General features: G+C 38.3%; 1 protein-coding gene across 1 annotated transcript; it reads left to right on the top strand.

Moving 5' to 3' along the window:
* The first annotated feature begins 8421 nt into the window (after positions 1-8421).
* Positions 8422-22479, top strand: LOC112292035 (sister chromatid cohesion protein SCC2). Its single transcript, XM_024540125.3, has 28 exons — positions 8422-8848; positions 9916-10028; positions 10374-10507; positions 10632-10755; positions 10999-11255; positions 11657-11764; positions 12037-12151; positions 12452-12560; positions 13023-13209; positions 13437-13862; positions 14249-14787; positions 15126-15336; positions 15549-15599; positions 15793-15951; positions 16327-16494; positions 16699-16998; positions 17132-17284; positions 17692-17861; positions 18151-18274; positions 18447-18608; positions 18914-19018; positions 19218-19430; positions 19811-19944; positions 20135-20416; positions 20683-20992; positions 21166-21258; positions 21549-21680; positions 21788-22479. Exons 1-28 carry the CDS (start codon positions 8568-8570, stop codon positions 22067-22069), a joined length of 5442 nt encoding a protein of 1813 aa, XP_024395893.1. The 5' UTR covers positions 8422-8567; the 3' UTR covers positions 22070-22479.
* Positions 22480-22900: the final 421 nt, after the last annotated feature.

The raw sequence follows: 22900 nt of genomic DNA on the forward strand, positions 1-22900 counted from the left end.
ACGGGCCCTGGCAGCAGCGGAATCACGTCCCCCTTTGAGAATGGTTGTGGTGCGTTGCCCTCACTTCCGGGACCTACAACCGGGTCTGACGGAGCTCGCCACCCCCCACCCCATCCCCGTGGTCCGGGCGCTCCCTGTTCTTACCGAGGTCAACTCCCTCGGCACGACCGGGCCCGTCCCTTGAGGAGAACGCGGTGGTTCCTGTTGGGAACTTCATTCGAACGCCTTGGGAACTAGTGGGTCGAAATTCGACTTCCGGCACTCTCATCAAAAATCAAAGTTAATATATTCATTTACTTATTTATTATGAGAATATTTAATAGACACATGATTTTAAAAAATACATAAATTTTTAATTTCTAAGAAAAAAGATGAAAATTTTCAAGAGTGATATGAAGTTCCAATATAAAATTACCTTGTTGTATTACCAGATCACAAGGTTTCAAAAAAAGAATAAAAAATAAAACTTAAATCAGGAAGCAATCTAAGAAAATTATTTTGACAGTTCCTAAATATATTGCAAAAAAAATTTAAGATTGCATCTCTTATGTTTTAAAGTATTTTGCAATATAATACAAGAATTCGATTCTGAAGACTATGATACATGTTTCCAAAACCAATATAATGCATTTTAAAATAGTCCACATTGATGCTACAACCAAAGTTTCAAAGGTATTTTAAAGTGTGTATGTTTTTATTTTTATTCTTATTTTTGTATTTAAGACAATTATCCAATAAAGTGTGTATATTTGTACATGTAGTTGAGTTATGCATTTTTAATATTACATTAAACATGTTCATGTGCAACTTATATAAGAACTGTGTCTGGCATGTACTCTTTTCAGAAAAAAAAAAAAAAAAAAATCACCAAAAATGAGAATAGAATATAATACAATCAAAACATCTCTAATTAATATCATGTGTGTTTTTTTCATACACTTGGTTCAATTTTGATCTTATGAGTATCATGGCATACCCACATGAATATACAACTAAATAAGACTGATAATAATTTTAGAAAACACCCATGTTAACATATGCATTGATTTGTATTCCTGCAAAATGTATATCATACACAACAAATTTGATCCTAAGTTACAATTTCGTTATTCAATTGTAAGCAATAACCACAAAAATTGGATCATTGTCATCAATACTAGCATGATCAGATAATCTTGCCAGCTTTCTTTTAACAAACATAATATGTCATTATTTTTGGAGAAGAATTTTATTTGCATTTTGTTTCATTTAATACAAAATTCACTTTGATGTTTGATACACACATCTCTTAAAATCAAACATATACATTCTATTGTAATAAATAAATAAAACAAAATGCTTATTGTGTGTGTGTTAGAATTAGGGTTAGCTAGTTAGTTAGGATTTGGGGTGGTGGGGAAGAAGCAAGTAGGTGCCAAGTGTGGAGGGTGTGAGGGGACAATACCCACACATGCTTCATGTTGTCAACCAAGCAAGTGAATGAACATGATTTGATCAATGAATGAGTGAATAATTGTCATTGCATACAACCAAATGACTTATGGATTAATGGATGAATTCCACCTTATATATGTATAAAAAAAATTTATTGCTTGGTTTTAAAAGAGAATATTATTATGTTTATTTGAAGGATGGTGTATGGATGGATTACAATTTGCCATGCAACACTTTCATTGTGGGTATGATGATCATCTCCAAATGCCTTGCTCTAGTCATCTTGTCCACGTGGTTTTAAATCTTCTAATCTCTTATGTGTCCAAAACATCACTTAAATGTTGATTATTTTCTTCTATAAGAAATATTATTCAAAGAGGAAAAAGAATTTGTTTACTACTGCACAAATGTCAACTAAAATCTTAGGGCTATTTATTTGCATGTATGGACTTGGTATACAACATGTAGTATGCATGCAAAAAAATCAAATCAATGGTTCTTTTATGATTCAAATAGAAATGCAATTACAACAATACTATTATTGCTATGCATTGAGTACTATTGTTTCATTATCTAATGAATGTAAGGGGAAAAAAAATACAAAAAAAAAAAAACAAAAACAAAAAGAGAGAGAGATTGCCTAGTCCATAGTACCCCTATTATTTTATCACATAGTACTCTGCATTCATATCAAATGGGAAACAAGACAGCGTCCATTTATTTTTGTTCAGAATAATCATTTTGATAATAATTATGTTTAAAAATAAATTCAACAATATGCACACAAACAAACTAAAAAAATTACTAACTATTAACAGTATTAGGATGCATGTTTCATTATAATAATGATAATAGTGGCAATAGTAGCAACAAAGAGACTAATAATAATAGGATTTATTTTTGTTTTTAACTAACCTAATTTGACGAAACATTATATACATAGTTCCTCCAATTATGATTTGTGAAAAAACCGATTGTGAAAATAAGTATTCTTTAGTGCCAGAGAACTTGATAAGATGCTAGAAATGTGTGTTTGATCTATGCACCAAGGATATAATATCATAACCGATAGATCACAAAATTTGCATTGCAAGAAGTATATTCCAATTTTCAAATGTGTTTTTATGTGAAGGAAAATTGAAATTAACAAATAAAAATATCATAATAGGTGTATTAAAGAGCATTATAAGACCAAATGATTTTTGTGTTATCTGATATAAACACGATTTTGAATGTGTGATAGCACATCATAAATAAACAGAAAAAAAGATAATCAAAACTTGTGCATATATATATATATATATATATATACTCATTGGGTATGTAGACAAAATATATTATGTGTATTTTTGAAATGTTGACAAAAGTAATAGTGGATGTTAATTATTAGTGCAGAAGTTACAAAAATAATTGCATATCTGTCAGGATTATGTAGATAATACAAGCACATCATAAATAACAAAAATATTTTTATCCAAACAGATATATATATATATATATATATTTATTTATTTATTTATTTATATTGCAAAAAATGGTTATTCCAATCTTCCAAAACAATTTTTTTCACAAATAGATGTGAAAAAAAACTATTTAAAAAAAATTTAATATTAAAGAAAAACTTCAGAATTAGGATGTTTTGTTCACTTCATTCCTTTTATAAACATTTTGTTTATATTGTGTCTAGGCTTCAACATTAAAGTTTGGATAAATTTCTTTAAAAAATAAAAAAATCTGAAGATCTTTGATAGAGACACAGTCCCCCGGACTTATTTTTTCTCCGTGTGTAAATTATTTGAAAAAATGAATTCACAATATGATATGTTTACCATTAAATAAATTTTCAGTATAATTTTTTAAATTGTCTTGTCTAGCATTACGCTACAACCATTTTGACTATAGGTACACGTTACAAGATGCTCTTAACAATTCGCCCAATCAGTATAAAAAATGAATTTAAACAACAACCAGAACACATTTCATTGTCTCAAACATACCAAAGAAACGGAAAAGAAAGGAAATGAAAAGAATAACAGAAATTGAGAGTACCTCCAAATTTAAATACTAATTGTTTTTCATAGTTTTATTCCATTGAAGATAGTTTTTTTGAAATTACAATATGCTCATGTAATTTGACAGTGAGTTGTGCAAAATTTTAGAACTGTATTTTAGCAAAGACCATTGAATTTGAACACACTTTTTGCACTGCACATTGTTGTATGTCACTTCAAAAAGCATTTTGGAAACGAAAAAACAGTACATATTCTTTTTTATTCATGTATGTTCTTTATCCATATCCAAACTTTCATTAAAAACGCGTTTATTAAGTGAAATATGATTTGAAAAGTTAAAAAACATTGAGTAAAATAGCAAATTCTATGTTTGATTATTATTAGCATGACTACAATGTCATAGGCGATGCTGACTGACACTCGGAGCTTCGAAGAACTTTCCTAGATATTTCATCGGTTCCTTGTTGTCCATCATGGATGGATGTACGAAAACGTCATCCACAAGAACAGTGACGACTTAGAAACGTGTTCCGATGTGCTGCTTTACTGATCTCGAAGTGGTCAGGGTTACTGCTCACACCTTTGCTTGCTTGCCTTGGTGGATAGTGCCCCCCTCTTAAACCCCTTGTGGCCTTGTGAATTTCTGAAGCAGCTGGCTTGATTAGCTGCTGTCCGGCAGGTGAAGACCCGGCCTGGAAGTAGATGTTCGATGATGTTTAATGTCGCGTCTTTGTCCTTTTTATTAAGCTCTTCAATGCGCTCTTGTTTCCGACTCACGTGTGGTGACTGGCTTGAGCATCGATTTTCCCATATGAACTTGTTTACAATCGAGTTCCATCCAGCTGCGGTAATCGTGAGAGGTTCATCTTCAATCCGAATTGTCTTGTTGAAGGCAAGGTGAGCCAGCTGTTTGTGGCGTAACTGGCAACAGAATTGCATGTAATCACGGGTCAGGATCAGATTCGTATGGAAGAGTTAGCCGCTGAGCGCACTTGCAGCCTTTATTCTGCAGTCCGTTTCGGGTAGTAATCTTAGCATCATCAAGAACGAGGGTTTGCGTCGGTAGAGCATCATCTTCGTCGCGCATCCTGAATGCCCTCGAAGTACCACTTGAATGACCATTAGAATCCACATTCCTGTACGTGGGTTTCAAACTCTCGTATCTCCAGGATCTTTCGTAGTGTTGAAAGCTTTTGCTAGAATCCAGTGAACTTTGTTAGGTGAGTTTCTCGGATGTCCCCATATATGTGGAATTGAGAATGTGATTCGTTGAACAATAGAGAGCAATTAAGGATTCCTATTTGGAAGTTAGCTGCCGGTTGCATGTTAGCAAATTGTAGCGGTCCTGAGATGAAGTTGCCATGTTCTTGAATGCGTGCATAAATTTGTAGTTCTTCCTCTTTCAGTCCCTGCAGCAGTCATCGGAGTTGAAAGATAGATGCGATAGACTTTGGTTTAGAAAGGTATTCTTGCCATTGATGTTTCCGCTACTGGTCATTTGCAAAGAGTGCAGTCTGTGGAGCTTTAATCCCTAAATTCCAAAGATTCCTTCAGATACGAGAATGAAAATCTCGGATTAGGTTGGCACTAGGTTGGTGCTTTGGGTGAGATGTAGTGATCTCTAAAGTTATGATCATTCTCAACCAGTATTGTACATTTCTTCATTGACGTGAAGGCAATCACAACAAGTGACGAATAAATGACAAATAACTTGATTCTTTAAACCCTTGACTGACTATAAGAATCATTGATAATGTTTAGCACCGAGCATTTGCTATAAACTGTGCACAAATCAAAAACCATTACATTCATCCGATAAAATGAAACAGGAACACATACGTTAACCTCCAAATACTGGTATCTCAACAAGCAAGTTCGTTGCAGTTGTAGGTCCAAAATGTGAAAGATATTTCCTGACAGCTGATTTTAGCTAAAACGCCCTCGGAAGGCAATCCAAAAACACTGAAAGTGAAGGCGAGAACCAACTTTAGGACAGAGAAGCCAAATGGCTGCAGAAATCCTAGGTACTGGAAAAAAAAAAAAAAAAAAAAAAAAAAAAAAAATTGCTCTTGAAACCCAAACAAACTCCGGAAACATCCAACAAACACACTAAATTGAGAACGAGTAACCGAATTGATAATGAAAGATAACTAAATGAGCCCAGTCAGAAAACTGACTTTCCAGCATTGTTGATTTCGTGGATTGCTGAAGGAATGATGCTGCAAATGAACGAACCTTAAAATTTGTAAATATATGATGCTCAAACATTCTGACCTATGGCAAGAATATTGACATTAGAGCCACCTTTCGATTCCTGCTGAGATACGTTTAATTAGTCTCCGAGAACGGCGTTTCGGAGCTCCGTGAAGAAGTTATCCTAGTACCAAATATTGCTCATAAATTTTGCATGTTAAACAAGCGAGCAATCGCAGTATGTCGTCCACGCGAAGGAGGCGCAAGGAGTATGCAACAAAATTCTACAGAAAATTAATTACACGGCCGAAATGCCAATTCATTACTTCCAGTCCAATTACTAGATTCTGGATCGTCAGAAACACCCTCAGTTCTTGTGGCTCTATCCAGGAACACTTCGATGAATAAGATAACGGTACGACAGGCAAACCACAAAAACGATAAGGATATGCACTCACTAAGAGCAAGAGAAACCACTCAAGTCGGCAATGCTTGCGTGAAACAATGATTTAGTTTCCCTGCAAGAATGAACCAACCACGCCCCAATGAAACTGAAGGATGAAATCACCGTTCAAGACTTATCTTGCTCCAAGACATGCAAAACGCAAAAAGTTTCCAAAGTATTAGGAAACTTAGCGACAGACTCTGCTCGCTCTCCTTCTGGAAAATCCGAGTGTTATGGAGCGCACTTCTTAGAGAATCCGGCCCCCGCACTGCTGACAATTGAATCAAGATGTGGTGTAGCAATTGGAGGGGGATCCTCTTCTTCTCCCATTGTTCTCAGCGGTTGGACTCGGCGGTGGGATCATTGGCAAGCTTCTCGAATATTACTCCGCTTTGCAACAATGGTGGAAGTTCAGATTATGACTGTCGAAGGAGATTCATGAGCATTGGTGAGACTTGTGGGAAGATGTAGTCAGGAAACCACTCGCATGAAAACGGATACGGAAAGCAATCACTTCCTTGAGATCAGTGTCCACCTTCATCACTCCATGCTACCATATTAAGCGTGTATTTATTGCAAAATTCATTGCCATTTGTATGGATGTGTTTTAACACGCATATATAATAAAATGTATATATCTACATATTAAAGTTTAGTGTTTATTTGACATATACATATCAAACCTTGCTTAAATAGTTGTATACAGTATTCAAAATATTTCATTCTCGAGCCACCAACACCGTTAGTTATAGCATCAATATTGATACTTCGATCATGGATATAAAACAGGCTTACAAAAATTGCAATGTTTTTGAATTAAGGTCACACACTTATGTTTTTCAAAATGTGCAATAAGTGAAAACTAGTTAAACTTGAAATGTTTAAAACAGCCAACTTATTAATCACTAACTGATCATTTCTAAAATTTAAAAACCGTACATAATGATACAGAATTAAGTGATCATATTCTCAATTTGATGAACATTTTTAGAATATTGTACCAAGTATGTTCGAGTGTGTTTTAAATTAATCAATTAAATGTAAATAACACAAAAAAATGAATTACAATGAGCACACACACAGCTGAACACCTTAAGATGTCATTATGCCATGATGTTAAAAAACAATGAATCCAGTTCCCAATGGTCTGCTCACAGAATGTGTGTAGGAGATCTGTGTTCATTTCATGCTTTCTTCTCACAGAACATATTAGAAGTCTGATCTTTAACAAATATGCAATGGACCATAACTTGCAGGTTGTGCACCAGGTACATTCTGCTTTAGAGTCAGTGCTTGTCCCCACTTCTGTAGGGCAGAGCATTGTAGACGGGGGGGGACTAGCTTAGCAATCTTGGTGCTTAGATCCTGAGGATGCTTGCTGTAAACTTGAAAGAGAGGATAATTAGTGCAGAGTAATGCAGGAATGTTGGATTATAAACAGCAGTTTTACTAAGAGTATTTCTATGGCAGAGTACTAAACGGGCATGTGAGCCCATCATTGGGTGACAAAAGTGTACCAAGTGAGAGAGAGAGTAACTCACTACCTTGTCAAACTGCAAGTCACCAGGCACTGATGGTGGCTTAACAAACTTGAAGAGATCAACAGAAGTGGATGAATGCTGTCGATTTGTGGTCGTTTGAATATTGGGATATCGTTGCCCTCGGCCCAGTTCAACCTCGAAGAAGGAAGAACAAGGGTTTGCCCAACCTTCGTCTCCTTCCTTCGTCACGATTCCTTTCCAGCCCTTTGCCCTCTGTTTCACTGATGACGCTCTTGGTTGGAAGTTCCTGTATAGGTTTCCGATGCTTGCCTGCTTTCTAGTTTACGATAGGAAGAGGGGTAGGAGTCTCTGGTGAGGTTTGTAGTTGTCACGGAAGAGTTTAGCAGTTTGCTGGATTCTCCATAGAGCGTGGTGGAGTTTAAGAAATTGGAGGAGTTCTGGAGCAGTTTCGGTTGTATTGCGACGGTTGGAGCGGTGTGAGTGGAGTGGACTGTTGCACTTAATTTTTTTGTTCCTTCTCCCTTTTTTTTTTTTTTTTTTTTTTTCTTTTTTTCTTTTTTTGAGCCTCCGACGTAGGGAAGCGATCGTTCAGGTAGCTAGGGTTTCGTGCAGACGGGTGAAGAGATATGTTGCTTTGCGTGATTCGGCGACTGCAACTTTTTACTGGTGTTGTTATTCGCTCTGGTGGAGACTGTGGGGCCTCCAACCTGAGGGATTGTTTTTTAGGGACCGGAAATCGAATGCAGTAATGAACAAATGTTTTCCTCGACAAATGAATGTTCCTGGTATTGGAATGATCGCGACTGTCATTTGGCTTCACATCAGCTGTGGATTGTTTCCGCATTTGTAAAATTGGAGTAGGTTATTGGAGAGATATTTCGAGGAGTTGGAATCCTAGAATCAGAGCTTAGCAGCAACAACAAGCGTGCGCGATCGTATTGAGAAGGCAATGTAAAACGCAGGAGTCGACAAGCTCGTGAAATGATCAATGTCTCCAGTGGGAAGAATAATTTGAGAGTTTCGGGAGGCTTTAATTGCGAAATCATGAATACCTACAGGCTTACGAACACCACGTACACAGAAGTTGTGGCAAGGTTGCCCGTGGTTACACTTCCAGTCAGTTTTGGCTCCAGTAGTAAAGAGCTCTCCCTATTTGATGACAACGAGGCCGCTCCTAGGGTGGGAAGCAAGAGCGAGGCAGCCATCAACGCTCAAGCTGGCAAAATTGCTGAGCTTCTCAGAGCGACTGATATTAGCTACTTGTGAGTTTTCCTTCTGTTCAACCCGGTGATTCAACTCTTCTTAATCCACGTACACTTATCTGACAATTTCTAAGCTTCTAGGACTAAGTTTACTCTTGGCATGAGTGCGATCGGATTGCGTTCATGTATTCACCCTAGTTCAACAGATTGAGAGTAACTTTCAACACAACTTTAGTATATCATCAGTTGTAGTGCCCATTTCCGTGATCGCAACGAAAGGCTGGTAGCGACACGCATTCTGCGTATGAGCCGAAGCACTACTTGCGAAATGTACGTTGTACACAATTTACGGCACTTGATTAATTCATTGTATGCTGATCAGTAGTGTGAACATTTTTTTTTGCTTCATACCTCGAAGCTCTTGGAGGAAAATGGTTTGCCAACCAATTAGGTCAGCATATCAAAATTCGGGAAGGACCGTGATTACTGGTTCAATCATTTTTTGAATTTCGAAATGTACGTTGGGAGTCATTCATCGAGGCAACTTTCTTTAGGTCATGCAAGAAGTGGATGGTGACATTGCTGTTGCTCCACAGCGCGTCTATTTGAGCGCGATTTGCCACGACATCCTGTTCGCTGTGTAGATTACAGAGAGGATTTGAAATGTTTACATTTCGCTATTTAACTACATTGTGTACCTTTATTTGGGAAAGTCACCTTTCAGAACCATAGAATCACTACCTTCGGTCGTTCAGTGGCTTCTCTCTACTTTCATACGTTTGTATATGTTACGCTTGACCCTGTGTTGATTGGAGTCCATATCAGAGCAATTGCACTAAGAAGTCCGATTTTAGCGTTCGGATTTTGTGCTAATGGTACAGCAATACTTGAACAAATATGTCTTACTCAAAACGAACGCAGCGAGTGCTGTGCTTGCAATTTATAGTTTATTTCAGTACTGCTAGTCAAATAGTAGGTTATCATGGAGCGTGCATATGCTAGTGAACCAGTTTGCTGCATCACAGTTGCGATGTGCAATGAAAGCGACTTTGCAATCTGAAGATTCCCTTTGTGCATGAGCATTTGATTAATTTTTCCATTTATATTGTCTCTTTGATTGAACTTAGGTCTCTCAGAGAGGAAGCGAGAAATGGCAATCGTCAAATTTCAGCGAAGCGTGGAAGCCTCATGGCTGCTGTTCTCCAACATGATCCAGATGCATTTTCGTACAATCTTTCAGGTAAATTGGGATTGTTGTTCATTATCTATGTTTCATGCCGAAAAACCATCGACCTTAGAGATTTATACAGCCTTTTGATTTTCTGAACAATAAAATACTTCCAGAGTTATTGCTCTTTCCAATTGCAATTCATAGAGTCCAAGGGATTGTTAGACTACTACATGTTAGTCTAATCTTAACTTTTATGCTCAATCCTATGAAAGTTTTGTGGTGGCATGGAGTCCTATTATCAGCTTATTTTTTTACAAGATAAGTTATTTCTTGTTCTATTGATCAGAATTCATTTTCATTCACCTTTTTCTTGGTTCTTGGTTCTATCTATCTCATGTAGTTTGTGCTTCACAGAACCTCATAAGCGTGGAGGATGGCGGACTCCTGTTGAAAAGCGTCCGCCTCAGACAGTACCTAGGGACTATTCTAGTCCTTGCACTCCTCAAGTGACTCATCAATCACTAGAACCTCCTAGTGTACCAAATATAGTGCGTGTATCTAACTCCTCTTTAAAATTCTCTTTGCTCCGATGTGATCTTGAGGTGTTGACCTGTGTTTAAGTGGAGACATGCTAACAGATGTGCACAGCTCACCTTATTTTTCTACTTGTAGAGTTCACCATCTGCTGCAAGACTGACTGGAGTTAAAAGAAAAGAGGCTCCTGAATCTAAGCCTGATAGACATCAATTCAAAAAACCGGCTACAGGCTTGTTGGATCCGATAAAGAGCAATCAGGGTATGAGTCCCGTGCATTCTTATGACCAAAGTACTTTTCTATGGTTAAAGACTTTGATGATACGTCTTCGATCTGATGGAGTAGGTGCTGGTGTTGCCACGTGGGTTAGGCTTTTGCGTCTTGATTATGTTTGGGTAGATTCGGCTGTCTTATGTTTGGTTCCAAGTATGAATACTTTCAATCATTTAGCTTTTTCACATTGTGATTGCTCTTCTAAAGCATTCTGTGGAACTTGTATGGCAGATGCTGTTGTGCATGAACTCTGCGAGCTGCTGGATGATATTTTTACAAGATCAGGGGCATTTGGTGAAGACGAAGGCGATGATGCTGGAATTTCATTGTCTCTTGCTGAAATGAGGTCAATTGAAGAAGATGTTGTAAAGTTACGGTCAAAGAACATACTTCAAATCGTTCCTCTTGATTATCACGTACGACTTTTGAGCTTGCTCGATCAGCATGTTCAGCGAGCTCATGGGAGGGAGGTAGATGAGGATGATGATGTAAGTGACTTCTCATATCCCCCCCCCCCTACAGAAACTAAAGGTAGAAGCTAGCAGGAAAGTGGGTCATCATGGCGTAATATGGGTGTCTTTCTTTCCCTTCTCCCACTTTGGATGAGACAAACATTTTGAAATTCAAAGTTGAGCTTTTTCCTTTGCAATCTACTTCAAACTTACAGGTAAACTTAAAATAAGCAGTTTGGAGTTCCTTGCTATTTTATTAACTGGACATATTGGATGTGTTAGTCAAGATGGAAGAGTTGAGATCTTTTAAGTTTGTTCAGTACTTGATCTAGGGCAAGATTTCAGCTCCTTGCATGTGTACCGTCTGCGCTTTCATGGCTCTCACTAACCATTTCTCTTTACCAACTGACGTGCTTTTTCTCTGTTATAATCTGCAGGAAGAGAGTATGAACTTTGAATCGGTGATGTTGGGTTTGGAGGCGGTTCAAATTTCACTAACTATCATGACTGGTCCAAATATGGCCAAGCAGATTTATAAAGAAGAGGTGAAACATAAATTATTGCCCTTATGATAGCATGATTGATTGCTAAAAGTCTTAATCATTCTATTTGTATTTATCCGGCTATTTGTTGAAGATTGTTTGTTTACTTGTCAACCTATGTTTAATCGCTGACTGCAGTAGTAATAGTTTCGATGTTATGATCTTATCTCAGTTTGGCTAAAGCATTCTGTATTTAAAATTATGATAATAAGTTGTATTCGCTGTTGGCAGAATAGAGGTCTTTCTAATGGACGATATGTTGTACCTGGTCTCAGATTATCGACAGATTAATCGATTTCACAAGGTTTCAGATTATTCATAGTGTGTTCACAGCATATGATCCTGGTTATCGCCAGATCCACAAAGGTTCTGCAGGTGGTGGAGATGAAGGTAACACGTGTTTAATTTGTGGAAGCATTATCCGTTTCATAATATCATGTCCTTTCTTCAAATTGGAACCTCTACTTCAGGATTCGTGTGTTAAGCTTGCTTGTAATATCTCTTTGGGTACTGGAGCTGAGTACTAAACTAGTCACGGTAACTTTTTTTTCTTCTTCTGAACATGACAAAAATTTAAAAAATTAATAAAAACTAACAATCGAATGAGTATTTTAAATTTGTAATGTAAGATTAATTGATTGAATTATTTTGGTGCCACCGCTAAGTATGGGTTGTTTTGTTTCTTTGCAGGAGATGATGATGAAGACCTTCAGGCAATAGAGAATGGAAGTAGCTCAACGAAAAAGAGTCGACGAAAGAGCAAAACACCTGCGAAACCAAAAAAACCAGCTCTAAGCAAGTATGGTTGTCTCTGATGGATCTGCATTATTGGGCTATAAATTTCTTGCAGAGAATCATCTGTAGATATTGGTGTTGTAGGTTTTAATAGATTCTTTATCTGGTGACACTGGTGACACTAATGCGCATATACATGGAATAACTGATTTCTCTCTGGAGTGCTATTAATCTAGTTATAATTGTGAGCTTATCTTCAATTTTTTCATCTGAAGTCCCGATGACTTGTGGATCCTTATAATGGTTAAAGTCAATTCCAATTTCTGTATGTACTCTTGGAGACGATCATAAAGTTAGTTTGGAATGTAAAATTAGAACTATTGTTCTTTGCTCAGCTCTGGTGTCAGTTATTAATAGCCTGGCTACAATCTATTATTTAAAACTGATGAAGCTTAAAAAGCTCAGTTCAGTAGCAGTTCCAGACGTAAATAATTACGTAAATCTTTTGTATTTGTGTTGGGAGCAGGCAGTCTGGCGCTGTTTCAGGCGTGCTACACAAACTATGCAGTATTTTATCTTTGTTGAAGGAGCTCTTGCCCATTACAAAACTTTTGGATAGCAGTGTTCTGCAGCTTACGAAAACCATGCTGGACACTTTTGGTGTAGACAATATCCAGTTGTTGCAGCTGAAGGCTCTTGGTGTGGTGTGTACGGTATGTGCCAACTCTGACGCGCTTTTTTATCGAATGTTTGAATTACTTGGGAATCATACCCTGTTCTGGAATGTGTTGCCCAAGGTTGCACATGTATCGTATCTGATGCTCTGCTATAATCAGTGAGTGGCTAAAGCGATTTGTTGCATGATGCGTGTGTAAGAGCATTTTATAGTTAACTAATTATGCAAAATTTTCTATTTATATCTTTTGTATTATTCTCGCAGATATCAGAGGTGTACCCACAGCACCGCAGATTGATAATCGAGGAAATTGTGACTTTACTGTGGAAGCTTCCATCCTCAAAACGAAATTTGCGGTCTTATCATTTATCAGATGAAGAGCCAAAGCAAATACAAATTTTGACAGCTCTTATATTGCAGTTGGTACAATGCAGCGTTTCTCTCATTGGAGTTGACGCTGTTAGTAAACCTGAGGTTGGAAGCAGTAATGAAAATGAGACCAACTCACAGAGGATTTTTGAGCCTGCTATGGAGGTTACTAGCCACCTTTGGCAGCAAATTTTTCAGCGTTGGGCTGCTCCAAAGACGCCAGATGGGGCAGATGTGAAGGGAATAGTGGACAATTTGCTTGTGGACCTGCTTACGACCCTGAATGTTCCAGAATTTCCTGCAGCTAGTCTTCTGCTTCAGGTTGCAAATTATATATTTTTGCTGCTGTGTTCTAGTTTATCCTCATTTTGTTGCTGTGTAGAGGTGTAAACTCTGAGTGGACAAGTATCTTGTAATTTCTTCGATCGGGTAGTTGGAGAGTAACAAGATTTTATTGATATGTTGGTTCCTTGCTTCAATGCTTCGGGTCTAATTTTTACTTATTTGTCACTGTTGTTTTCTTTCTCGAGCATAAAATCGTCTTGAATAACAATATTCAGCTACGTCCACCATGTATATATCCAATGCTTCCTTCATCCATTTTCAGTTTAATCCCATTTCGAGTTAAAGAGGGGCGAAAGACGGGCGTGTGTGTTGTTGCCTCTGGAATATCATATTACCTTAACTTTTAACTTTTTTGTATTCAGGTTTTCTGTGTACTTTTATTCGGTAATGCCGGCATTAGAGCAAAAGATGCTGTTCTACGGGGTGCTTCAGTTGACCTTCTTGGTCAGGTGGCAGCTCGCTTGAAAGAGGATTCAGTTGCTTGCAGTACAGACAAGTTGTGGATTCTGCAAGCACTTCAAGACAAAGACTTTAATATTGATTCTGATAGTGATGAAGCATCAGCCCGAAGCTGTTCAGCGTGTGACAAAGGAAAGAGCACAAAGCTCATGGTGTCCTGTAATGGTTGTAACCGGTGGTTTCATGGCGATTGCATTGGAGTTACCAAGCATGACAAAGTGGATCGAGGCTGGCTTTGCCATTGCTGTTTGTGTAAGAATCAGATAGATTTACTTTATTCAAACGATAAATGTCAGTCCAATGGAAGCAAGCCTTCTAAGGAAGTTTCATTAGCAGAGAAAGTCGGAACAACGAAAGAAGGAATACTTGTTGTGCAGCAGATTCTACTTAACTACCTTCAGGAGTTGACTGTCACTGACAGTACGGCAATATATGCCCGCAGGTATGACGGTAACTGCAATGTGTATATCGTCATACTAGCATTGTGTGTCCCAACTAGTATTTTGAATGTATTCTCAAAATTGTAATCAACCTGATTGATGAGGAGGTATATATATTTTTGAAAACGAGATACTGTGATGAAAGCTTGCCTACCTTCTTGAGGTTTTTCGTTCTATAACTTTTTCCTTCCTAATCCTGTATGATGAAAACGTCTGTTTACTTGATTCAGAATGTGCAGATGGTATGCAGTGAATGTTATCTCTATGATTTTCGGACCCAATTCGAAGTTAACATTTTACTGTATATTGAACGCTCTTTAATTGTTTTTGTTCTTTTCAGGTTTTATTTGTGTCAGTGGCTACGGGACGAGGTGCAAACCGCACAAATCATCCAATTTTACCAAAATCGTTGGAACTCCAAGTCGCCTTTTCAGGACTTTGGCATTGCACTCTCTCCTCTTTCACGCGATGCTGCTCTTCGGATATCAAGAGCTTTGGGTCAACAGAGGCCACTTGCAAGAGGACTTGACAAGATATTGGAGAGATTATTGGTAATTGGCCTAGTACAGCCTAGTAAGAGGCTTTTGTCTGAAGTTTTGTCTTGCTAGACGAAATTCTGGTGGTCCTCAGGGTTTGGGCTGTGTTTCTTCACCTCAATTTTTTGAAATCTTCCTCATTTTAACGGCAAGCAAATTAATTATTTGTTCTAGTAGGTTAATGTTTTTTATTGGTTGCTGGATTTTGGCCTCCTTTGCTGCTGCAGGTCAGTCTTACGGACAATTCACCAACTCCTCGAGCAAAAGCATTGCGAGCGGTATGCCGCGTTATTTTTTCCTATTTCGTTTCATTTTTGTGGAGCTCACTAAGTTGTCAGAAGTACTTCGACCGTTGTAATTGTCTCGCTGTATTTTTGACGAAAACTGAAATATTCATGGAGGAAAAATATTATTTCCACTTATCTTACATGGATGATTGTATGATAGTAACTTTGGGTGCAAACCATACAGGTGGGTGCTATTGTGGAAGTGGATCCAAGTGTTTTAGGTGACGAGCGAGTGCAGAGAGCTGTGGAAGGACGATTTCTTGACTCAGCGATTTCTGTTCGAGAGGCTGCCATGGAGCTCGTCGGTAGACACATAGTTAACCGGCCTGATTTCGCTTTGAAGGTATTCAATCGTGTTTCATCTATACATTGCTTCCTTTTGGTGATGGATGTTCTGGTGTTTCTTGTTTATTTTACATTTAGACCTTCTCACGGACAGTTGGCTACAAGGTAATTAATATTTTTGAGGCCTACACACTGGTGCACTGCAGCATCTCGTTTCGTCCTTTATTTTGATTGGGCATTTTTTTGAGTACATGACCTCATGTGTAGGGGGCTGTGGGATTTATTGTTTCTTGAATTTATATTGGTTCATTAGTTTATCGACACCGACTCAGAAAATTGCTTATTTTGGTTGTTCAAAGCTAGCAAAATTCTTAAATCTTTCTGTCTCCACATCTTTCATAACACTAATTTCTTGGAGAGACTGCTCTTGCAGTATTTTGAAAAAATTGCTGAGCGTATTATGGATACTGGTGTAAGTGTTCGAAAACGGGTTATCAAGATCATCAGAGACGTTTGCTTGTCCAACGCGGGGTTTTCCAAGATGACAGATGGCTGTCTTCGCATCATTTCAAGGATCAATGATGAGGAAACAAGTATACAGGTAACTATGGTTCCTCACTTTGAGGGTATATTTCTTGTTGTGTTTATATAGATTATGTGCGGATATGTAGATCTATCATTATGACGCCTGTCTGTTTTTATTCTGCTATTTCGACAAGTTTTCAACTTCTTATCCACTACACGTGCCTTAGTAGGTATTGGTGCTACGTATGTAAGCAGTTGGCATTGCTGAACCTTTCTGCAGGATCTTGTTGGGAAAACGTTTTTTGAGCTTTGGTTTGATGAGCCAACAAGGCATCATACCCAGCATTTGGGTGATGGAAGTGTGGTCCCTTCGGAAATTGCAGAGAGAGCACAACAGCTGGTTGATGTGCTCAGAAAACTCACTAGCCACCAAGCCATGGTTACTATCATAAAGCGTAGTCTATCATTGGACTTCTGTCCTCAAAACATAAAGAATTCAGCAACAAGCATGATGACTCAAGCTGCTGTTAGGCTTCGCTGTGAATTGATGTGCAAGTGCTTACTTGAGAGCGTGCTGAAGGTAAATTTGGCGTACTTCTGTAGTTTGTTCTGGTGTCGAAATGGCTTGGTCTTTCCAGTAATTTTAGATAACAGCGAAATTAGTTCGGTATTTCCTTTCACTTGATTAACGTATGGTATATGGTTGCCCGCAGGTAGAAGAAACAGCTACGGATGATACAGATATTCGGGCCTTGCCCTATGTCTTGGCGTTACATGCTTTTTGCACTGTTGACCCTACACTGTGCGCACCACCATCAGATCCATCTCGCTTTGCCGTGACTCTCCAGCCCTATCTGAAGACTCAGGTATGTTCGAGATTCTTATCTCTTAACATTGTTGACCAAATGATGATGGTCATCATCCTTAAAACATTTGTTAGAAAACTTCTGTCAAAGTATCAGTAAATTATGTTTGTAGTGGTATAAAGATGCCGATGATGCTTTGTTATGGTGGTGAAGTCACAACTAACTTACATTGTCTGTATGGCATAATGTGCGGTCTTTTCAATCATGACAATCAAATCTTTGCTTGCACTGTTATTTAAACAGCATTTTCATTAATACTTTGCGATATAGGCTATGAATATACAGTGGGTCAGATTTATTTCGTTCTTCGTTTTGTTATTTTACTGTTTATATCGCTTGTATAAGGTAACGATTTGAGAATTAGATGTATGGGCGTAAGCTTCAGCTTGTGTTGGCATGTTGAGCAGGTTTCGAGTCGGGATGCAGCTCAATTATTACAGAGTATTATCTTTGTGATTGATGCTGTGCTTCCTTTATTACGGAGACCTCCACAGAGCTTTGTGGAGGAGCTTGAACGTGATCTGCGCCAGCTAATTGCCTCGTGCACTTTTCTGACAGTCGTCCATGCATGCATAAAGTAAACATTCGACTATCTTAAACATCCATTCTTCATCAAATTGAAGCCCCATAATCATTTCACCACTATTCATATGAATTTGTTCAAAGCATTCTTTCCTTAAACGACGTTTTTTGAGTATTCCTCGATGGTAGTTTCAAACGTTCTGATGAATATCCTCTAGTGTTTGCAGTATTACTACATGGTGAATTTGAATCGTTGGAATTGAATTTTTTGAGCACGTTACCTTCACTGTGGGATTCAGAGGATCTAATCTTTGAACATGGTTTGTTTTTATTCTATGTATCAGGAGTCTTTGTTCTTTAAGCAAGATTGCATCAAAAGGAATTGCATCTTTTGAGTTCCTTGTTCGCCAGTTCTTTAAACTTCTCGACGGGTGCCAAAAACGAGATTCTGTTGCTGCTGAGAAAGCCGTAAGTAAACTGGAGTAAATGTATTTGCATTAGTTGGATCAATAGCTGTTGCATAACCATAGCAATTATGCTTAGTGTGCAATATCAGAATAAGCCCAACTTATTGCAGCGTAATTGAAACTGTGCATAGTATACTTCTAGAGAAAACTGATTAGAGATACTGTTTGTGCAGAACATTTTGCGGTGCTTGTTCTGTTTGGGTCTTTTGGCTCGATACGGATCAGAGTCTGTTGAGGCTCTTGAGGATGAAGATATCAACATGAACCAGTTCCTGGAGTTGTATAAATATTTTCTGGGGCAGGGTGATTTTGATATTAAAGCTCGGGCCTTGCAGGTGGGGACATTGTTCCTTATGTCTGAATGGGGGTTCTACTTGTTTTGTAGCCAGAGTCTGTATTGTGTGGAAAGACATGTCTGCAAAGTTGACATACTGTAACACAATTTGTTTTTTTATTTGTACATAATTTCATCCCATTTCAAGGTGTGACATTTAATTTGAATCAGGATTGCGACATTGTTGTTTTGTTTGCGGTGTTGTTTCCTTTCTCTGATTCTTGATGATGGGATTTTTGTGAGTTGGCGTTTGTGAAAGTGGGTTGTTCATATTTTTTGGAACTCATTCACTGTGATGGTCTGCAGGCGTTGGGTTTTATATTCATAGCAAGACCCGAGTTTATGATGGTTAAGAACATGGACAAGATTCTTGAAACCACGCTCAATGCTTCTGCTGATTCGCGCATCAAGGTGGGGCTTCTGGATAGTCACACCTTTTTTCGTTTGTTCTTTTTGATAATAATCCAATTAGTTATGTGATAACTTGTAGCTTCTTGCTTTTAGAAATTTATTGTTCTGCTTGTAAGTGAATTGCTCTATAATTGGTAAACATTTTTTCATTTCTTGTGCTAACTTTCACTCTGAGATGATATGGCTTTTTACTTGGCAGATGCAAATGCTTCGAAATTTCAGCGATTATCTTCTTGATGTTGAGGAGAAAATGGGGGAGACAGATGAAAAGTCCAACGGTGACAGTGCTGTCCCAGTAGCGGCAGGTGCTGGGGACAGCAATATTTGTGGTGGTATTATCCAGTTGCATTGGGATCTAATCCTAGAGAGATGTTTGGATTATAACGAGGAAGTGCGTCAAACTGGGCTGAAGGTCTACCACTCTGATCTCCACCCAATTAGTATGATTGTTATACGTGTTATTGAATGTTTCCAAAATCCTGAAGAATGAAGTGAGTTTATGTCACTGCTAATCATGTGCACAAGAAGCAGAAGAATCTTGCTGTTAATCCGGTGTCAAGTGTTCATTTTCTGTAATAAAACTGGTATTCTACTTGGTATGTACTTATGGCAGGAGCCATGTGCATACACAAAGCTCATACTTGGCAGAATGGCTGGGCGACTTGCTAGACACATGTCTTCTGTTTAAAATCAATTTATTGCGTAGCAAGATTCCCAAGTCATGTGTTTAGTTTTGAAGTACATCATACATTTATTGTTTTTTAACATTTTTCTTTTCTTTCATTGTTTCAGGTGGTGGAGATTGTCTTGCGGCAGGGTTTGGTGCATCCAATGACATGCGTTCCCCAACTCATTGCATTGGAAGTGGACCAGCTGGAAGTGAACTGGAAACTTGCACATCGTTTATTGCTACACATGAATGAAAAGTACGTCTATCTCCATTAGCTTCAAAGATTTTTCAGGTGTGATATGCTATTCTGTGAAGCTTTATAGTTAACATTATGACCACCGTTATCAAAGCTTTAGATATCAAATCTTTGTGCATGTGGTACGGTTGCAGTTCATGGATGCGTGTGTGATTTCACTTTATTATAACTTATTGTTACTATTTTGTAGATATCCCTCATTTTTTGAGAGTCGACTAGGGGATGGCCTCCTTCTGTCGTTCGCTTTCATACAATCTGGGGCAGCAAGTTGTGAGCACAGGACCTCTCCTACGAAACCTGCCGCGATTAAACTCAAGGATCCAAGCATCCCTGCATCGTTTGCGAAGCCTGGCATCTCTCGAATTTACAAATTAATAAGAACCAGTCGAAATTCTCGAAACAAATTCTTATCATCTGTGATCAGAAAGTTTGATTTTGGAGCCTCTGGCATTCAATCTGTTCCATTCTTGGTGTAAGTTTACCCTTGTTTTATTTTAAGTTTATCTCACCATGCGCCAGTTGGACTTGATCTGACGTGAAGGCGGAAATGGTTTACTTCAATATTTTTAGAACAACTAATGTTAGTTACTGATTCATGTTTGTTTGTACAATGGAAAACTTGGGTTGTAACGACACTCTGACTGATTAAACATGGAAAGTATTCCCTATACATCGACTCTGGTAGTTCTTGTTGTTACTTTGTCATGAAATCTGATCAGTGCTTTCGTGATCCTGCAGATATTGTTCGGAGGTTTTGTCAGCACTTCCATTTGGAATACCCGATGAACCTCTCTATGTCGTATACACTATCAATCGGGTCGTTCAGGTACGAGGAGGAGAATTGGAGGCAAATATGAAGACCATTATTACTGAAGGGGCATTGGGGGCAACGACTAAACTGGTTCTAGAAAGTATTGCAGCAGAGAAAGATCGGATAGAAGAGGCAGCTTTGAATCCTAATTCTATGCAGTACGAATTTAAAAAGGATGTCTCTATTGAAATGGTTGACACGGAAGGAATTCCTCAGGATATTTTGGACAAGCTCAAGGTATCATACCGCTGTTCGACTTCGGCTTAACTGCTGAGTCTAATTTTGGTCTTTCAACATCAACTTTAATTTCTGTCATAGACTTTGTTCACATTACTCAACCCACGGCAATTTCGATCCCTTGTTTTTACTCTTTTATCTGTTGCTGATTGTTGTTGGTACGAGTGACGTAGGGATACTGCAATTCAGCCATGGCTTTGGCGTTGCTGCTTCGGCTCAAGAGGCACTTGAAGATAGTGTATTGCTTGAACGATGCTCGATGCCAGGTAAGAGGAGTTATAGTCGAAATACTTTTCGATGAATGATCTGAAGTCAGTTTTATTTTCTTCGTTTTGGAACGTGATCCGGGACTTAAAACAGCTTTATGTATTAATGAACGTTCGCCAGTTCTGTAGAAGTCCGAACACTCTCAAGCTATTAGCCTCTTGGCTGATGGAATTTAGTACTTGGAGTGATGAAACTTTGATTCTTGCGTTTCTTGCGTTGGCTTAGTAACCCGCATAGATGGATTCTAATCAGATCAAGTTTCTCACATTTGGCCATTGGAACTTCTCAGTCTTATCAACCAACTGAAGTTATCAAACCTGTTGATATGCTTTCTAAACGAGAAAGTATGAAAGAATTCAACTTGAAGGAACTACCTGTTGAATCCCCAACAACAGTTCGACAGATGCTAGAACAATATAAGGTAACTGATGTCTCATCACTAAACCTGTTCTCATATTTCTGCTTCTGTAATAATGATGCTGTACAGGAACTGTTGAGATATTGAAACGTGTTGTTGCGTGCAACCAGGCATTTAAGCGATTGCTGAAAGAAGATTCTGTCGATTACGCTGTTTACACTGCAAATATCTCGACGAAGAAGCGACCAAGCCGTGCCCAAGTTGATGCCGATTCTCCTCACACTAACGGACATCTTGTAAGTCGTGTAACGCAAAGAAGGAAAAGCGTGGCTGCTACAGCTGTGGAGTATGATGTATCAGGTGATGATGAAAGTGATGAAGACTGGGGGGCTTCCAAGTCCGGACGAAGAAAAAGTGCCCCTGCAGGGAGGACTCCTCGGGTTAGGAAGTGATTTCTGTAACATAGTTTCACATTGTACCTTAAATCCATTCTTTTCCACAGAAAATAATCGAGCAGCCGAACATTTTGGGCGGTCGGAGAAGGCAATTTTGGTGCTCCAGTCAGGACTCTGTTGTATATTAGTGTTCGCTGTCATAAGTCTTGTGGTAAAGTAGAGTTAGGTAAATTCAAGAGGGGAAGGGAACTGTGATGAGCACTTTATCGCTTACTCATCTGAAAGAGTACACTTCCGAATTCCATCCCAAAGAATACAGCACATTTAGAGATTGCTTCCTGGATGGTACAACTTCTACATCGGATGCACTTATTTCATATATAGCCGCCTCTCAATTGCACCCAGTTTTCATTCTGTATAAGATTCTTCCAGTGTCTGGGACATTAGAATTGTTTCGATCCTGCTTCTTTCTCATGTTCACGAAACCTTGTGATGTTCATTCCCTCTCCATGCGGTGGTTGTAACCTTGTATGCTTCAGCGCCTGTTAGCAAAGTTAGACTCCAAACCTTAGGAGTAGATGCACTTGCGACAGAGATCGTAGATGTATTCTTATGCAAAGGAAGAGTCCACTCTAGAGATTTTGATACTCGAATCATATTGCGAAGACCTAACAATAGAAATGGCTCGATTTTTCCGTTCTTGTACACTAACCTTTTTATTTTTAGTTCTTGTTTTTTTTATATCGTACTAATCTTTTCTTCTTTTATTTTGTTAAACAAAATGAACTTACACTACGCCTCTGACTGTCATTACAACGTTATTCAATTCTCCTAGCACTCTATTATGATTATTATTAATTCAACGTAGTTTTAATCCAATTTGGATTA

Source organism: Physcomitrium patens, chromosome 15, assembly GCF_059467195.1.
Source record: "Physcomitrium patens ecotype Gransden chromosome 15, ASM5946719v1, whole genome shotgun sequence".
Classification (NCBI taxonomy): Eukaryota; Viridiplantae; Streptophyta; class Bryopsida; order Funariales; family Funariaceae; genus Physcomitrium; species Physcomitrium patens.